The 18,146-nt window shown below is 32.8% G+C and overlaps 1 protein-coding gene across 1 annotated transcript; it reads left to right on the top strand.

Annotated features, from left to right (window-relative positions):
- The first annotated feature begins 8,508 nt into the window (after nt 1-8,508).
- LOC127728381 (uncharacterized) lies at nt 8,509-15,345 on the top strand. The gene is made up of 5 exons (XM_052235731.1): nt 8,509-8,584; nt 9,935-10,226; nt 12,099-12,212; nt 13,260-13,373; nt 14,030-15,345. Exons 2-5 carry the CDS (start codon nt 9,962-9,964, stop codon nt 15,250-15,252), a joined length of 1,716 nt encoding a protein of 571 aa, XP_052091691.1. The 5' UTR covers nt 8,509-8,584; nt 9,935-9,961; the 3' UTR covers nt 15,253-15,345.
- Nucleotides 15,346-18,146: the final 2,801 nt, after the last annotated feature.

Below are 18,146 nucleotides of genomic sequence, written 5' to 3'. Positions count from 1 at the left end.
GAAGAGCATTGAGGACCAACAGTTCCAAAAAGTTGTGCCAAATACGGCTAAGGTTATATATGCCTGGGATAAGAAAATCCTTAGTATTTAGAATAATTCATACTTTTGCAAACAGTAAATTTATATAAAAAAAGACTATATAATAGATACACATGTTAACACCGAAGTGGTGACTAACTAAAGAATAAAAACGAATACGTAAAACAACCCAAATCAGCACATAAAAAAGGCACAGCCGAACAACGTATTATATGTTAGCCGAAGAGATCGACGCAGAATGTGACGTCACATACAAATTTCTATAAATTTCCAAAAAAATAGGATAGAGTTCAAGATTAGGTTTGTAATACTGATATAACATGTATTAATAACAATGAAAATTACAATACTTATTAATTATATACAATTGTGGTAGTAATTAGATAATTAATTGTATGATCAAGCTATGTCGGTATATCTTCTAAATCAAACTGTAAACCAAATACATCGTATAAATTTAGTTGACCCAAACTAAAATCTTATAAATGAACTGGGTGATTAATTATCTTTACCGTAACACACGAATAGAACAGAAAAAAATAAAAGTTAACAAACGACTGATGACAAGGTATGAGAAACTAGTAGCTGACACTGCCCTTTTTGGTCGGGTGAACTAAATTTTATTTCAATTTTATAGTTTTTTTTGATATTTTATTTACCTTCATTTGGTTTTCTTTTTTCTTTTTTTGGGGGGTGGGGGGTGGTATAAATTAAGTATCTCTTGAACAAAACTAATGAGATCTTAGCAGTCAAATGTCATGAACCATAAGTTACAGATCACGTTCGATTTGAACTGTTTTTTGGCATTCATTCTTCTGTGGTTGGGATATTTTTTCTCACTATATTACCTATTTCTAGTTTTAAATTATTGTTATAATGTGTTGATTATTTATAACTACTAAAAATCTATCAAAGCATAATACTTTTTCATATTCTATAAACAATAGAGCATTCAGCTTATAAGTGTTAAACATCAAAACAATTATTACATAACTTGTATTTAGCCCTTTCATCGGAATAACCATTTCGCTATGGTACTTTTGTTACCTTTTTTAACTGGAATGTGCCGTTAAAGCAAAATGGAGGCACACCTTCCGCACAGGCAAAGGGACGACCATCTTTTTTTTAATATGTTCATTCGAGAGTGCACATCAATTGAAGCTGTGTCAAAATTTCAGGGGAAAATCAATATATATATATACTGAATCAAATACCCCACGACCAAATTAGCATAAAAGTGAAAAATGTTCTTTCCATTTTCGTATTTCTTTATTAGTGTATACCCTCAATATTGATAATCAATTTTAACGAATGAAATATTGGAACATTTTTGAAAGTATGTATTTTAAAACATTGACTTATTCACTTCCATAATCGTTACATAGAGTCGTGTAATTTATTCATTGTAAATAAGTAAATTATTGGGGAGGTGGAGCCGAGACTTGACAGGATAACTAGTCAATATTTATGGTAATGATATAATTTAATATCATCACGAAACCAGACAACTGTAATTTACTTATATACAGAATGTAAATAACAGCTATTTTTCACTGAAAATCAGCACAGCATCAATCATTGTAGAATTTTAGCGAAATTGATATAGTGACGCATAATGTAACATTTCAAATTTTGTGAGATTAGTCCGAAAACTATTTACAATCAAGAGAAAAACTACTTCCATTATGTCTAAAAAATATATTCTAAACTATCTAAACATTTTTTTATAAACTTGTATATTAAAAAAAATTGTAAAACATTTAAAGTATTATATTGACAACATAATAACAAAGAAGGTACAGTTTATGTGTTTTGAATGGGCATTATAGAAAAAATCTTACTGACGGATATGTTCCAATCGTCGTAATCACAATCCCGTCCTCCTTTTCAGCGAATGTGACCTTCCGAATTAGACTTATCACTTGGTTTGTAATTACACGAGCAACAAGACGGGTGCCACATATGGAGCTAACCCTACCGGAGCACTTTCGATCACCCCCGGTTTTTGGTGGAGTTTTTGTTGTTCAGTCTTGAGTTTTTAGTTTTCTATGTTGTGTTTTGTATACTGTTGTTTGTCTTTTGGTCGTTTCTATTTTTTTGCCATGTCGTTTTCAGTTAATTTTCGTTTGGTGAGTTTGAAGGCCCCTTCGGTATCTTTCGCCTCTCTTTTACTGCAGTTGATTTTAAAGTTGTGGTTAATTTTTCATCTTCATATGCATTCAAATCAGGGAAAGGGGTTCCTATGTTTAATCTGAATTCTTCAAAAGTGTGTGTGTTTTTTTTATCTAGATATGAATAATTTTATGCATATGCCTTATAAAACGAATAAGGTACTGTAATAACGTTATAACGTTAACACAATATTTTCTATGTACGCTGCACAGAACATACTATTTTCTCATCCTAATTTATGCTTTATCGAAAACCCAGGCTTCATTACATATAAAGTTTAAGAAGAATATTACCTTATTTCAATAAGTGCCTGTTGTTTTTTACATGACTTCTTTCAATAGTTTGCAGTGTTAACCTTGTTGATAAAAGCCCAAAAAAACACATTTAACTGGAGACGTGTATTCTTCAATAAAACGAATATGTATTGTTGCATTACCATGATATACAACGTTAATATAATTTGCTATAAAACTGCTTTCTGGAATATAACACTAAAATTATTTATTTCACACAGCCATGTTTTCTACAATAAAAGTTAACAATTTAATTCAAATCATTTTATTAATAGCCAAATCTCTAAACTTCAAAACAATGAAAGTTAGAAAATTAATTTATAATCAATATTTTGTCTGTCAAGATCTGAAAATTCGGCGTTTATCTTTCAAAATGTGTGCCTTTTGATTTTGAATTTCGAAACGCACATCGAAGACGAACTATACTTGGTACCGTATTCCGTTCTCTCTCCGTCTGAACACGCATATATACGTCGGGCGATAACACATGTATGCTTTAACAAACTGTTGCACTAAAACAAAAATTTGAACACTAGAACCCTTCCGCTTTTGATGATTCAAAAGATTTTTTATTTTCTCTAAATTTTCAAAAACAACTATGTCAGTAACTGCGAGTATTCTCAGATCTTTACTTAGTGTCTTTTTGATTTTGGTATGTATAAGTACTCATCCACGTTCATTCTGTGTTTCTATTAGATGTATTTCTATTTGTATCCATCTGATGAGTTAAGCCTTTTTCAACTGATTTTTATAGTTTGTTCTTATGTTGTACTGTTACACCACAGTCCCAGGTTAGGGGGAGGGTTGAGCGCTCACAAACATGTTTAACCTCGCCACATTCTTTATGTGCCTGTCACAAGTCAGGAGCCTGTTATTCAGTGGTTGTCGTTGGTTCATGTCTGTCATATTTGTTTTGTTTTCAATTAGACCGTTAGTTTTCTCAATTAAATTGTTTCATATTTTTCATTTCAGGGCCTTTTATAGCCGACCAAACGGTATGGGTTTTTCTCATTGTTGAAGGCCGTACGGTTGCCTATAATTGCTTACATCCACTTCATTTGAACTTGGGTGGATAGTTGTCTCATTGGCAATCATACCACATCTCCTTATTTTTATACAGGCAATTCTTTAGTGGCTAGTGATAACTTAAATGTGCTTTAAGTGTATCTATGATGAGTTTATTAATAAATCCTCATAATAATCAATCCTAGGTGATATGAAAGAAGCTACCTTTCGAGTGTTCAGATTAATCATAGCAGAATAATGGGGGTTGATTTTCAAATGCCAGGCAGTTTATTATATGCAAGTTGATACTCACTTTTACTGTGACCGATTGCAATAAGTTACTTTGAAAAGGTCACAACTTATACATGGACTAAGATCATTTTCGATTTGAACAGTTTTTCAGATTCCAATAAGAGGGACGAAAGATACCAGAGGGACAGTCAAACTCACACAAGTGATGGGATGGGACTTGCATGTCAACTAGATAACTTGCTCAGGCAAGTTGACCTTAGATGGCTTTCAAATATTCGGCTTTGAGCTTTCCTCATGAAGATAAATTCAGAAAAGCGCGTCGGACGCATGAAACTTATAAAAGAGAGGCGAAAGATACCAACAGGACATTCAAACTCATAAGTCGAAAATAAATTGACAACGCCATGGCTAAAAAAGAAAAAGACAAACCGACAAACAATCGTACACAAAACACAACATAGAAAACTAAAAACTGAGCAACACGAACCCCACTAAAACTGGGAGTGATGATCAGGTGCTCAAGAAGGGTATGCAGATCCTGCTCCACATGTTGCATCCGTCGTGTTGCTCATGTTAGTACAAAGTAATAAGTCTAATTCGGTAGGTCACATTCGGGAAAAAGGGGACGGGATTGTACTTACGACATTTGGAACATATCCGCTATCATCTGTGAAACGGATATTCAATAAGGGTCAACCAACTCGTGATGACGTCTCTAAAATTTACCAAGGGATGATTTCAACTTCCCCACTTGGAACACTTGGTTTAATAGCTTCCTTTTGAGCAGCAACCCTCTATCAAGGAAATCATGACAGGAAATACAAACCCTTGAATATCGTATCAACTTGGAGATTTATTCTCCGTATGCAGGCGCTGTTGGAAAATTGCTGCATAGAAATGGAAAGTTCAAAATTGGGAAGCCGAAATCATCTCTTTTGTCGTAAAGTTTTGTTTTCAACCAACCCTCATTGTCAATTTTTAGATGTTAGTCAAGATATGAGGCAGACGTAACTGTATCTGTTGTATCCTTTATCTCAGTTATAAAGTGTTGTTTTCTTTTATTAAGAAGCTCCAAAAAGCTCCTCTGACATATAAAAAAGAATATACGTACTCCATCCTAAAAAATCCTAAGTATGGTCCTCTTCTAAAGAGTTCATTTTCTTTAAGAGACAATAATTCCATAGGAATTTTTTAATAAATTGGAAAACAAAGTTCAACAACTAGTCTAGCTACGTTTGAAAATTGGGACCATCAGATAAGCATGCATATGGCGGGATTCATTTAGTGTTTTTTATATCTCCCATCTCACATACTCATCTCGATTAGTCACATAAAAGAAAGTAATGTCGTTGTCTTTTACCCTTTTGTTTCTTAGCCACGAAGAAAGCAAATTCCCTTCAGATTGTTGTACTTATTAAAATTCACGAACATTGTATTTTGTAAATGTCAGCTAAAATCAATATAATATCTGAATTTTTATAATGAAGTGAATATAATTGCTTGATAAAAAGTGGTGAAAAGACAGTTTTAGTATTTCGAAAACCCCCGGTTTTTGGTGGGGTTTTTGTTGTTCAGTTTTTAGTTTTCTATGTTGTGTTTTGTATACTGTTGTTTGTTTTTTGGTCGTTTCTATTTTTTTGCCATGGCGTTTTCAGTTAATTTTCGTTTGGTGAGTTTGAAGGCCCCTTCGGTATCTTTCGTCTCTCTTTTACTGCAGTTGATTTTAAAGTTGTGGTTTATTTTTCATCTTAATATGCATTCAAATCAGGGAAAGGGGTTCCTATGTTTAATCTGAATTCTTCAAAAGTGTGTGTTTTTTTTTATCTAGATATGCATAATTTTATGTATATGCCTTATAAAACGATTAAGGTACTGTAATAACGTTAACACAATATTTTCTATGTACGCTGCACAGAACATACTATTTTCTCATCCTAATTTATGCTTTATCGAAAACCCAGGCTTCATTACATATAAAGTTTAAGAAGAATATTACCTTCTTTCAATAAGTGCCTGTTGTTTTTTTACATGAAATTTTTCAATAGTTTGCAATGTTAACATTGTTGATAAAAGCCCCAAAAAACACATTTAACCGGAGACGTGTATTCTTCAATAGAACGAATATGTATTGTTGCATTACCATGATATACAACGTTAATATAATTTGCTATAAAACTGCTTTCTGGAATATAACACTAAAATTATTTATTTCACACATCCATGGTTTCTACAACAAAAGTAAACAATTTAATTCAAATCATTTTATAAATAGCCAAATCTCTAAACTTCAAAACAATGAAAGTTAGAAAATTAATTTATAATCAATATTTTGTCTGTCAAGATCTGAAAATTCGGCGTTTATCTTTCAAAATGTGTGCCTTTTGATTTTGAATTTCGAAACGCACATCGAAGACGAACTATAATTTGTACCGTATTCCGTTCTCTCTCCGTCTGAACACGTATATATACGTCGGGCGATAACACATGTATGCTTCAACAAACTGTTGCACAAAAAAAAACATTGAACACTAGAACCCTTCCGCTTTTGATGATATTCACAGTGGTAATTCAAAAGATTTTTTATTTCCTCTAAATTTTCAAAAATAACTATGTAAGTAACTGCGAGTATTCTCAGATCTTTACTTAGTGTCTTTTTGATTTTGGTATGTATAAGTACCCATCCACGTTCACTCTGTGTTTCTATAAGATGTATTTCTATTTGTATCCATCTGATGAGTTAAGCCTTTTTCAACTGATTTTTATAGTTTGTTCTTATGTTGTACTGTTACAACACTGTACCAGTTTAGGGGGAGGGTTGAGAGCTCACAAACATAATTAACCTCGCCACATTCTTTATGTGCCTGTCACAAGTCAGGAGCCTGTTATTCAGTGGTTGTCGTTGGTTCATGTCTGTCATATTTGTTTTGTTTTCAATTAGACCGTTAGTTTTCTCAATTGAATTGTTTCATATTTTTCATTTCGTGGCCTTTTATAGCCGACCAAACGGTATGGGGTTTTCTCATTGTTGAAGGCCGTACGGTTGCCTATAATTGCTTACATCCACTTCATTTGAACTTGGGTGGATAGTTGTCTCATTGGCAATCATACCACATCTCATTATTTTTATACAGGCAATTCTTTAGTGGCTAGTGATAACTTAAGTGTGCTTTAAGTGTATCTATGATGAGTTTATTAATAAATCCTAATAATAATCAATCCTAGGTGATATGAAAGAAGCTACCTTTCGAGTGTTCAGATTAATCATAGCAGAATAATGGGGGTTGATTTTCAAATGCCAGGCAGTTTATCATATGCAAGTTGATACTCACTTTTACTGTGACCGATTGCAATAAGTTACTTTGAAAAGGTCACAACTTATACATGGACTAAGATCATTTTCGATTTGAACAGTTTTTCAGATTCCACAAGTGATGGGACTTGCATGTCAATCAGATAACTTTCGCAGGCAAATTGACCTAAGATGGCTTTCAAATATTTGTCTTTGAGCTTTCCTCATGAAGATAAATTCAGAAAAGCGCTTTGGACGCATGAAACTTATAAAAGAGAGGCGAAAGATACCAACAGGACGTTCAAACTCATAAGTCGAAAATAAACTGACAACGCCATGGCTAAAAAAGAAAAGGACAAACAGACAAACAATCGTACACAAAACACAACATAGAAAACTAAAAATGAGCAACGCGAACCCAACTAAAACTGGGGGGTGATGATCAGGTGTTCCGGAAGGGTATGCAGATCCTGCTCCACATGTTGCATCCGTCGTGTTGTTCATGTTAGTACAAAGTAATACGTCTAATTCGGTAGGTCACAATCGGGAAAAAGGGGACGGGATTGTACTTACTTCATTTTGAACATATACGCTATCATCTGTGAAACGGATATTCCATAAGGGTCAACCAACTCGTGATGACGTCTCTAAAATTTACCAAGGAATGATTTCAACTTCCCCACTTGGAACACTTGTTTTAATAGCTTCCATTTGAGCAGCAACCCTCTATCAAGGAAATCATGATAGGAAATACAAACCCTTGAATATCGTATCAACTTGGAGATTTGTTCTCCGTATGCAGGCGCTGTTGGAAAATTGCTGCATAGAAATGGAAAGTTCACAATTGGGAAGCCGAAATCATCTCTTTTGTCGTAAAGTTTTGTTTTCAACCAACCCTCATCGTCAATTTTTAGATGTAAGTCAAGATATGAGGCAGACGTAACTGTATCTGTTGTATCCTTTATCTCAGTTATAAAGTGTTGTTTTCTTTTATTAAGAAGCTCCAAAAAGCTCCTCTGACATATAAAAAAGAATATACGTACTCCACCTTAAAAAAATTCTCAATATGGTCCTCTTCTAAAGAGTTCATTTTCATTAAGAGACAATAATTCCATAGGAATTTTTTAATAATTGGAAAACAAAGTTCAACAACTAGTCTAGCTACGTTTGCAAATTGGGACCGTCAGATAAGCATGCATATGGCGGGATTCATTTAGTGTTTTTTATATCTCCCATCTCCCATACTCATCTCGATTAGTCACATGAAAGAAAGTAATCTCGTTGTCTTTTACCCTTTTGTTTCTTAGCCACGAAGAAAGCAAATTCCCTTCAGATTGTTGTACTTATTAAAATTCACGAACATTGTATTTTGTAAATGTCAGCTAAAATCAATATTAATATCTGAATTTTTATAATGAAGTGAATATAATTGCTTGATAAACAGTGGTGAAATGACAGTTTTAGTATTTCGAATGTATTTATGATGACTAAATAGAAGTTAGTCAGGTATTGTTCATGGATGTAACCAATTATTGTAAGTACGATGCCAATTTTACAGTATCTTAATCTTTTTGGGTATGTTCTGTAAGTTTATTTATTTCTTTTGCTTAAATCTATAAATTCTTTATTGTGTATATTCTAAGGTATTCAACGAGTGCTGGGCAACTCGAGTAACGCTCGAAATATGTCTGAAATTCATATAATATCTTATAGAATTATGATACCCTTATTGGATTTTTTGCGGGGTTTATCACCACCCCCTTATCTGAGACGGAAGTGAAACAGCACAACATAAAAAAGCATGTACAAATCAGTTGAAAAGGGCTTATCCTATCAGATCGAAATAAAATAAAACAAACAGCAGAAAGAATAAAGAACAGAGTACTGACCTAAGAGTAATTGCAGTTTCTGAAAACTAGTTCAAAGTCAATTACAACTAATTTATAAATCATGTTTCCTAGACTAAAAATATCAATCAGTTTACCCCTAATAGATTTAGTGTAAAGACGTCATAAACAGTCCGAGAAAAATATAACCTTATGCAATGGCAAAATATAAATATCGACAGGATGTAGGATCGTTTAACTTAGTGTTCATAAGTGTACAGCAATACATACTTAGTTATGTTTTAATATATTAATAAAATAGCAATGTTAGTACCAATAAAAAATAGTCAAAGACTTACAACGTTTTAAAAAAGGTTAATTCAAAGGATCGATAGATTTACATAGCGCCGAAATTTCATGACTTGATAATTATCTGTGAAATATATATAACGTGCATTGATATCTATAATAACCTCACTACAGACACGGGTGTAACAAACGAGTTTGGGATATTAACACCGTTATTTGGGGCAAATGGAACACCACCGTTCAAAAAAGAATCTAACAATAGAGAAAGATTGTGGATTGATTAAGGCAAAGCATCTAGACAATACTGAATTAACTGTCAGAAAATGTCTGATAAATTTCTTGAAATCTGAACCAGACTGGTATGCTCAGACGTTTAAGTTCGGGTTCAGTTAAAGAGGTGTAAGTTTCCCCTATGTTGGTTTCACTCACAGGGTCAAAATCGGAAAAATGTTTAGACTTGCTGGTCATCGAATATTAGTTAGTCTATTCAAAATTCAAACTTACTTATCAACAATTTTGCATATTAAAAAAATGCAATCAAAATGTTAGTGATCATGAGCGCTACAGATTGCTGATAAAGACTGTATTGCAATTTAACAATAATTATAAGAGCATTTAAATTCAGACATTTGATTTATATGCACACTTTCTCCACATTCGAAAAGAAAACTGGTCACTTAAATTTGTCCTAATATTTTGTAACCTTTAAAAAATAAAGGATATTTACAATACTTTTTTTTGTATTTCAGAATTCTGATTCATGTCTTTCTTATAAAATGGCATCACATGATTATGAGGAACCATCTCCGACTCACAATGATTTACACGAGTATTTAGAAATTGTTGAGTGGGGTAACAGGAATGCATGTACCCCTCGAATATCAACGAGGATGTATGACAACTCGATTTCCACTGAAAAGAAATATAAGAAACAGAAATTGTTCCTCTTTTTTATGCTTGGTTGTGTTACCTCAGCGATATTAATAGTCCCTCTTATAATAGTATTTCGACAGTCTACAACATTGACTGAAAAGGAAAAAGGTACACAAATGTTAATTTCTGATAATTATCTTATATATTTTCTAGTACTATCTTTATAGAAAGATTTGATCCTCCCGGTTAAAAAGTATAATTAACCTATAGGAATGCGATGTATTTACAAATGTATATATAATTGATGAGAGTAAAAACTCATAAAAAAATAGCAGGTTTATAATTTGTTTTGTACACTAAACACGCTATTCGATTACATAAGAACCATCAGTAGTAGCAGAACCAAAAACAGGCGAATGACTAAATCAAAAACGAAGTAAAGGAGAATCAAACTGGTGTGTTTTGCAAATTGACATGAGAATATCATTATAGTTAGGTTCTGCTCTCACATTTGAAGTTTCTAATATAAGGCATCCTCTGGGAGGTAAATTCTAGGAATAAACGTGGCATATCTTTATCACCTAGACCACGTATATGTTCAAATTTTCGTTACCGAACAGCCGTTACCGCAATCCCGTTCTCATATATCACCGACTTTGAACTTACCATGAGCAATACGATGGATACCACATATGGATCAAAATCTGCTTACCATTCCTGAGCTCATTATATCACCCTGGTTTATGGTGGGATTTGTGTTGCTCAGGCTTTAGTTTTCTGTGTATTGTTTTGTAGGTCAATTTTTTTTGCGTTTTTTTTCGAATAGTTGGAATAACAGTTACTAGTTTTAAACCATATTTGGTAGGATTTAAAGGCCGAATAAGGTTTCAACTATATTCATGACAAGAACATAACTCGTTGTTTTTCTCACATGATATATGAACTATATTTGCTCAAGACGGACATGCTGGATTTTTTAACGTGCTACATGTATCTCAAAAGTAACAATTCTCATGAAATCACGACAACCTATTTTCACACAATTCCTCGCTCTTACCCAACCAGTATTTACTCTTAAATCTAAGTAATTGGGTTTGTTTTGCACATTAATAACGTAGATTATCAACTAATAGTCACATTGTGTCGAGCGGCGGAAATCTTACGATATAAATGGGAAAATCCGATAGTCTTTTATAACCTACTAATTCCTGTAGTTGTTTGCCTCCTTGAGTTATTTTTGCGCTTGGTTGTTCTATTGGTATTAAGCCTGATAAGTTCAGAACTCACATTGTGACGTATCTTATTAGTTTTTCTCTGAGAGATAAATTCTGCTCTATTATCACAAAAATAAAAAAAAAAAAACATAACTCCAAGGAAAATTCAAAACGAAAAGTCCTTTATAAAATGGCAAAATCAAAAGCTAAAACACATCAATCGAAAGGAAAACAACTGCCATATTCCTGACTTGGTACAGGCATTTCCTTATGTAGATGTATTAAACCTGGTTTTATAGTTAGCTAAACCTCTCACTGTATGACAGTCGCATAGAACTCCATTATATTGACAACAATGTGTGAGCAAAACAAACAAACAAAATAGGTACAAATGTATAAAAATTGATTGGGATACAGCAGTCAACATTGTAATAAACCCAAATAGGAGAATTACAGTCAACCGAACAAGGTAATATAGGCACAATTAAAACGATACCATATTATTCCAGATGGATAGGAAGCAATTACCAGTTTTAAATCCTTTGATTTGACAAGGTGAAAAATCATATTACGACCCCAAGAACTCGAGCGGAAAACGCAACCACTAGACCACCAAAGCCATTTATTCATAGATAATAGAGCAAACAACAATAAATCATCCATATATCTGTACATATATGTACTTTTGAAATGTCGATATCAAACATGAAGATGGAGAGTTGTCTCATTGGCACTCACACCACATCTTATTTCTATGAAACATCCACATCAAAAATTGAAATAATCATTATAAATGTTTGTACCTTCAGATAACTTTATTTTACAGATAAATGTACGACAGAAGCACCCTGTATCAACAACGGACATTGTGTGACGTACAACAATACCATGTTGTGTATTTGTCCAGCAGGATACATTGGAAAACTATGTGAAATCAAAGGTAATATTTCTTACGTTAGACCGATAAGGTTCAATTAATTACGCATACACATGCAATTGCAACGTTGCATATTTTAAAAAGTATAACAAAAATACCGAACAGGTATTCAAAATTCAAACAGGGGAAGTCCATGAAAACTGACAAAATCAAACTTTAGACAATATAAACCAACGGAACAAATAGACAACTCTCATATTCCTTTCTTAGTTCAGACAAACAAACCCAAATATCGCATCACATGTTAATATATATAATTTTAATTTGGACAACTTTTTAAGAACCCCAACTCCCTAAAACAAACAAAAAAGGGAAACTATATTCAGTGACACGTGGTATGCCATTGTGTGTTACACTAAAACTTCATAATAATGTACATCTGAAATATTGTTTTTTTGTAAAGCGTTTATAAATTTTGCAAATTTATTTGAATTAAATCTATATTTGACACTTTAATATTTGACTGTGTCCATGCTAACGTGATAAAAGAATTTAACGAGAAAAATCGGTTCAATTTCTTCCTTCGATATTAGTAATTACAACGCATATTTGTTCAGTTGATAAGGCGAAATTCAAAGATAAATATGATAATTCAAACACGTGCCTGTGCTTTTGCGGGTGTCGTTTGAAATTTTGCAGGCGGGCTTGAGGCATGCCAACTTCTTTTTTTAAATAAAACTACTTCGAGCAGCAAAATTCTTGTCAATAAAACAATTACAGATGATGCCTTGTGTCCATTTTTGTTCTCGCGTCATCGAAGCGTTATGTTAATATGACACTTGAATGTTTTGAAATTCATCGTTGTCCTATAAAATTAGATTAATGAAGTGTCAATATCATGACAATATGCGAGTTTGTTTTGTAAAAAATTGCCGATTTTAGGCAAATGCCTAGTTTATACAATTGAATTAAGGTTTTTACAAGCTACAAATTGTCTATCTGAAAGGATAGGTTTACTTGAATTGCGCTAAAAATAAACGAATGTATTTATGTGATATTAATATTTTACATTCTGATTCATTCATAAGATGTTTTCTTCTACCATTGTAGACCTATGTATAATATCAGGTATTTGTCATAATGGGGGTACTTGTATAACTACAAGACACTCCTCTTATTGTTTATGTGCTGAGGGATTTCTGGGAAAGAATTGCAAATATAGAGGTATGTCATGTAGCGATAGGAATAATAAAATTGTACAAAATTAAAAGACAAGAAAAAATAATATGCCGAAAAGACAAGGTCAAGACAAACAAAAAGGGTTTATGCTATAACATACTAATTTTCAAGCTCACATGTACACAGCAGGCAACACTGACACATATAAAATATAATCGTTCATGTTAATAGACTATAACGTTAAAACCTGTACTTCAAATATCAAAAACTAATATATAACCATTCGGATGTATTATGTATATTATATTTTTGTCATGCTAACAGAAGCAAATTTATTGTATCCAGGTTTTATAGACAAATAATACAGCAAACAGTCTCTCAGCATTTGGTGTGGAAAAGTAAAGAAAAAAAAATTTTCATTCTTAATTTTATTTCCTGCTTTCACGGTGTTTCTTGTTACACGTTTTTTTTCCTGATCTTGTTTGATTATGCCATTATACTTTCAAATTGTTTTTTTCAAATAGATGTACACCAATTTGCCTTTTTTTTCTAAAATGCTGTAGGACAACTAATTGTATTATACATAAAGAAACAAACTCATGACAAAAAAATAAGTAATGTGCATATCCGGTACTGTACACTATTTTGATATACATAGTCTTACACTAAAGTAATTCTGACGATACCAACTATATTTGCAGGTTTACAGGGGTACCAGTTCTTCGTCGCTTTTAATCCAAAGTATAGAAATATAACTCTGCACCTGTCGTCTGAGAAAAGCGGACGTTGTGATCTTATCCTACCGTCTGTAAAACGTTATAAAACAATAGCATTACAGGGAAATTATACCTCCTTTGATTTATCAAAGTATGGCAATCTCGGTATTGGGAAAATCAGTGGTGATGCACACATACGAGTTGTGTGTGAAGTATTTATTTATCTATTTTATTTCCTAACAGACGAACACGGTACAATCTGGAAGTCTTTCCCTGTTATTCCATCAAAAGGATTGTCAAATGAGTATGTTATCCCACAGTTTAAACCTCATCAAAAGTTTGACGCACTTAGTGTTATTGCCTTCGAAGAAAATACGACAGTGACGGTTAATTTTAAGACGGCGAGGTGGGTCTTGAGTAATATAACATTCAATGAAAGCATGTTTGACGGCAATAAATTGACATTTAATGCAGAACAATATGAATATAGTTATATAAGCTGTGAACAATGCCACCTCACTGGAACATATGTGAACGGTACTAGACCATTTGCGTTGTTTTTTAAAACGTACATTCCAGAGGTCATCCCTGTACTTCCTTTAAACGATTTCAGTAAAGTGTTCATTGTTCCGCAGTTATCAAATCTAATAAAAACCCTAGGACTCAGAATATTCTCTAAGTACAAGACGAAGATTGAGTTTAAAGACATTAATAATACAATATCCACTTCGATATTGGATGAGAACAACTATCTGACAACCAATCACAAACATACAACGGTTGTATCTTCACAAGAAGTAATTATTTTGTTTCTAAAGGCGTATAGTCCTCACACGGGAACAATTGATAATGTTGTACCTGGTATAAACCAGTATCTACCATACTACGAGTTTGTTGTTCCAGGAAATACAGATGAAAATTTTGCCACTTTCATTGTTCCATCGGGAGAGGTGTCCGGTGTTCGTATAAACAACCGTCAGTTCGAACTTTTACATGTTAGTGTAACAAATGTTCGCGTATTTGAAACCTTATACTCTATATTCTCTATATCAATCAAAGAAGGATGGCACATTGTTAAACATGTAAACTATGTGAAATTCGGACTTTTGATTCAAGGAATTTCTAATTATCAGGACAAAAGACATTCCGGTCCTTATCTTTATTTTGTAGGGAGAAATTTAACAATTGTCACTACCCGAAATAATTGAGATAGTGAAAAAAGGTTTCTTTGTAAATACAATAATACTATTATCAATTGTTTTCTATTTTCTTTCAGAGAATTAAAAACTATAAACTTCTAAGTGCAAGTTTTGTTTCTTCTTTTGGTTCATCCCGGTGATTTAATAAATTGTTTTGGGTATATTTCAATTGATATTGTTCATTTGTCAACTTTTTTGCAAATCGGTTATGAATATTTCGTTGTATGCTCATTTCAAATATCATTTTTCTTATGTTTACAAATAGTATCTGAGAAACGTTCAACAAAATTGATCAATTGAGTTCGTCATATCATATGTCCTGCGGTACTCCCTAGCTATGTATATGTTGTGTACAAGTTATCATTTTGTACAAATTATTATGTGTATGATAACGTTTTATAAATTGTAATTAATTTTGTCCACAAAATGCTTGTACAGATTACAATTTGTAACAAATTTGACTAAAATTCACCTCTAATTTGTACCAGGATAGAAATAATGGCCTTTTAGATATTTTTAACAGTAATAAATTTTAATCGCCTTGAGGAAAACATTTTTGCATTCAGCTCTCCTTGAACACTGTTCAACTGTTCATTATTTTGGGGTCAGTTGCTTTAATGAGTTGCCAAAGATATGTATCCCACGTGTTTGTGAACACTCGTTTGGTCATTTACTTAGTTGATGTAATAGTGTAAACATGGCCAGCATTGTTGAGCAGGATAAATTTGTCCAAAAAGTTCTGAAACTAGCAGAGAATTATACATCAAAGCATAATCATATGTACACTAAGGACAAGCTTAATGACCTTATAGCTATAGTGAAGTATGGCAAAACAGTTTTGAAAAAAAATATCAGGATAGATACTTGCTTAAGAAATAGGATGTTGTCCAAGTAGCTGAAATCGAAAATCTCACCTAGAAAGGAAGCAATGGTACATTTTGTGTATTTTAGTTCATAAATAAAAGTTATACATCTGCTTTGTATACGTAATGTTCAATGTTTAAAATAATTGAGATCCTTGGTATATGTCAATTGGACACATATAATCAGTGTTTTCCAATCTATACCTGATAGGGACCATAGTTGGATAATGCACTATCAGGATCATTTCACCAAATTTAGTGTTCTTAAACCCCTTAAGTGTAGAAGGCAAGGCAAATGCAGACATTAAGGAAATGTAAACATCATGGATGAACGACAATGATACAACGCAATTAATGGTCTAAAGGTTTGCGAATTGTACAGTTTCAAAAATATCGTTCTCATCATAGAGTTATCGACCAATCTTTTTGGGCGAGAGCCAAATATTGGTTTATCTTCATCTACTCTGCCAAAAGAACTGTTGCCTAATCTAGAAACCAACGAAGAATTAGAACAAAATTTAGAACAAAAAGAAAGTGATCAAAACAGATGATCCTGATGAAAATACAAAAACAGAAATTGAATCAGCTGAATCAGAATGAGATACTAAGATGGAGACAGGAAATATAATTGATACATGCATGCCTGTTAATTTTGATAGTGCAATAGAAGTTGGTTCCAGTGACAATCAGGATGACACTGACATTGAAACACCGATCATACGTGCCAGGAACCGTGCGCTGTCTGGCCAACAGATATAAGCCGAATATCTTACCAAGAAAACGAAATGGAAATTATCAAAACTTGCTGTGGGGATAATTTATAAAACTAATATGATCATGCCCCAACTAATCCTCAAAATGTCTTAGGCGTAAATGTTGAATCTAGAGATTTTGAGTACCGCGTTAGAACAGCTGTAGGAGTTTTAACAGGATATTTGTACGGTTCCAGAGCTTCAACTTTTACTACGTGAAGCAGTTAAATCGCTTTCAAAAACTGTCGGTCAGGGTTTTTTTCATGTTAATGCAAAGGTGTGCAGCCTTTCTGAATGTAAATGTAAACAACAAAAGATGTTGTGCAATTCCCGATGCCATTATTCACTTACATGCTCAAACAATTGATACAGAACTTTTTTTGTATTTTGTAAATAAGGTTTATTGTGTGGTCATTAAATAAAAATTGTACAGTGTGTACCATATATTTTTTCTTTAACCAAATCTATATTATGAATTATTGTACAAGTTATAAGTCAAATGTTAATCAAATTTTGTACAAATTGTAATTTGTGCAAGTCATTTTTGGACAAATTACAATTTGTACAAAGTCAAAATACAAATTATAATATGTACATTTTTTTTAGTATAAATTATAATTTGTACAAAATGGTAACTTGTACACAACATGTATACATCATTAATTTACCGATGTTTTCAAATCTAATGAATCTGTTAAGAATGCAAATCAAGGTACAAAATATAACAAACAAAACCTTATGAACTCCAAAGGGAGATATAATCGATTAAGTGTTTTCTGCTATACATGCATCACCCGCCTTGCGAATCCACGCTTAGTAAAAATGCCACAATCGGTAATGTCACAAATAAAATTACAGATTAGACGCTGGTGAACTGCTTTTCCCGAGGTTATCACCAGCCCAGTAGTCAGTACTTCGGTACTGGCATGAAAATACGGATATTGTTTGATTAAAATTTGCTGTTATAAAATTTTTGATTTTTTTTTAATTCAGGAATATATCTCCCTCATGCAAAGTTCTGATTCCTTGTCCGGATTTGAAATCATCTTGTTTCTCATAGATTCTAGTTTAAAACATTTTCAAAAAGACATCTAGGGAGAGATGAGCAAAAAGGCCACGTTTTGTGACTAGCAAGTGAAAAGTCGGGTTGAGTAGGGCCGAATGCAATGTTGCATCTGATATGACATCTATAAAAAGTGCTTTAACGTGTGGAGTGTGGCTTTATTTGAACACGATCAGATAAAGTCTGTTTTAATTTTTGTACTATAATCCAAAAGGTCATTCACTA

This window comes from Mytilus californianus, unplaced genomic scaffold, assembly GCF_021869535.1.
Source record: "Mytilus californianus isolate M0D057914Y unplaced genomic scaffold, xbMytCali1.0.p SCAF_2, whole genome shotgun sequence".
Taxonomy (NCBI): domain Eukaryota; kingdom Metazoa; phylum Mollusca; class Bivalvia; order Mytilida; family Mytilidae; genus Mytilus; species Mytilus californianus.
This window is presented reverse-complemented; position numbering and strand designations above follow the sequence as displayed.

Coding starts and splice junctions, on each gene's coding strand:
- LOC127728381 (XM_052235731.1), top strand. CDS start 9,962: ATGGCATCACATGATTATGAGGAACCATCTCCGACTCACAATGATTTA. Junction 10,227..12,098: donor ATTGACTGAAAAGGAAAAAG/GTACACAAATGT, acceptor TTTATTTTACAG/ATAAATGTACGACAGAAGCA. Junction 12,213..13,259: donor AAAACTATGTGAAATCAAAG/GTAATATTTCTT, acceptor CTACCATTGTAG/ACCTATGTATAATATCAGGT.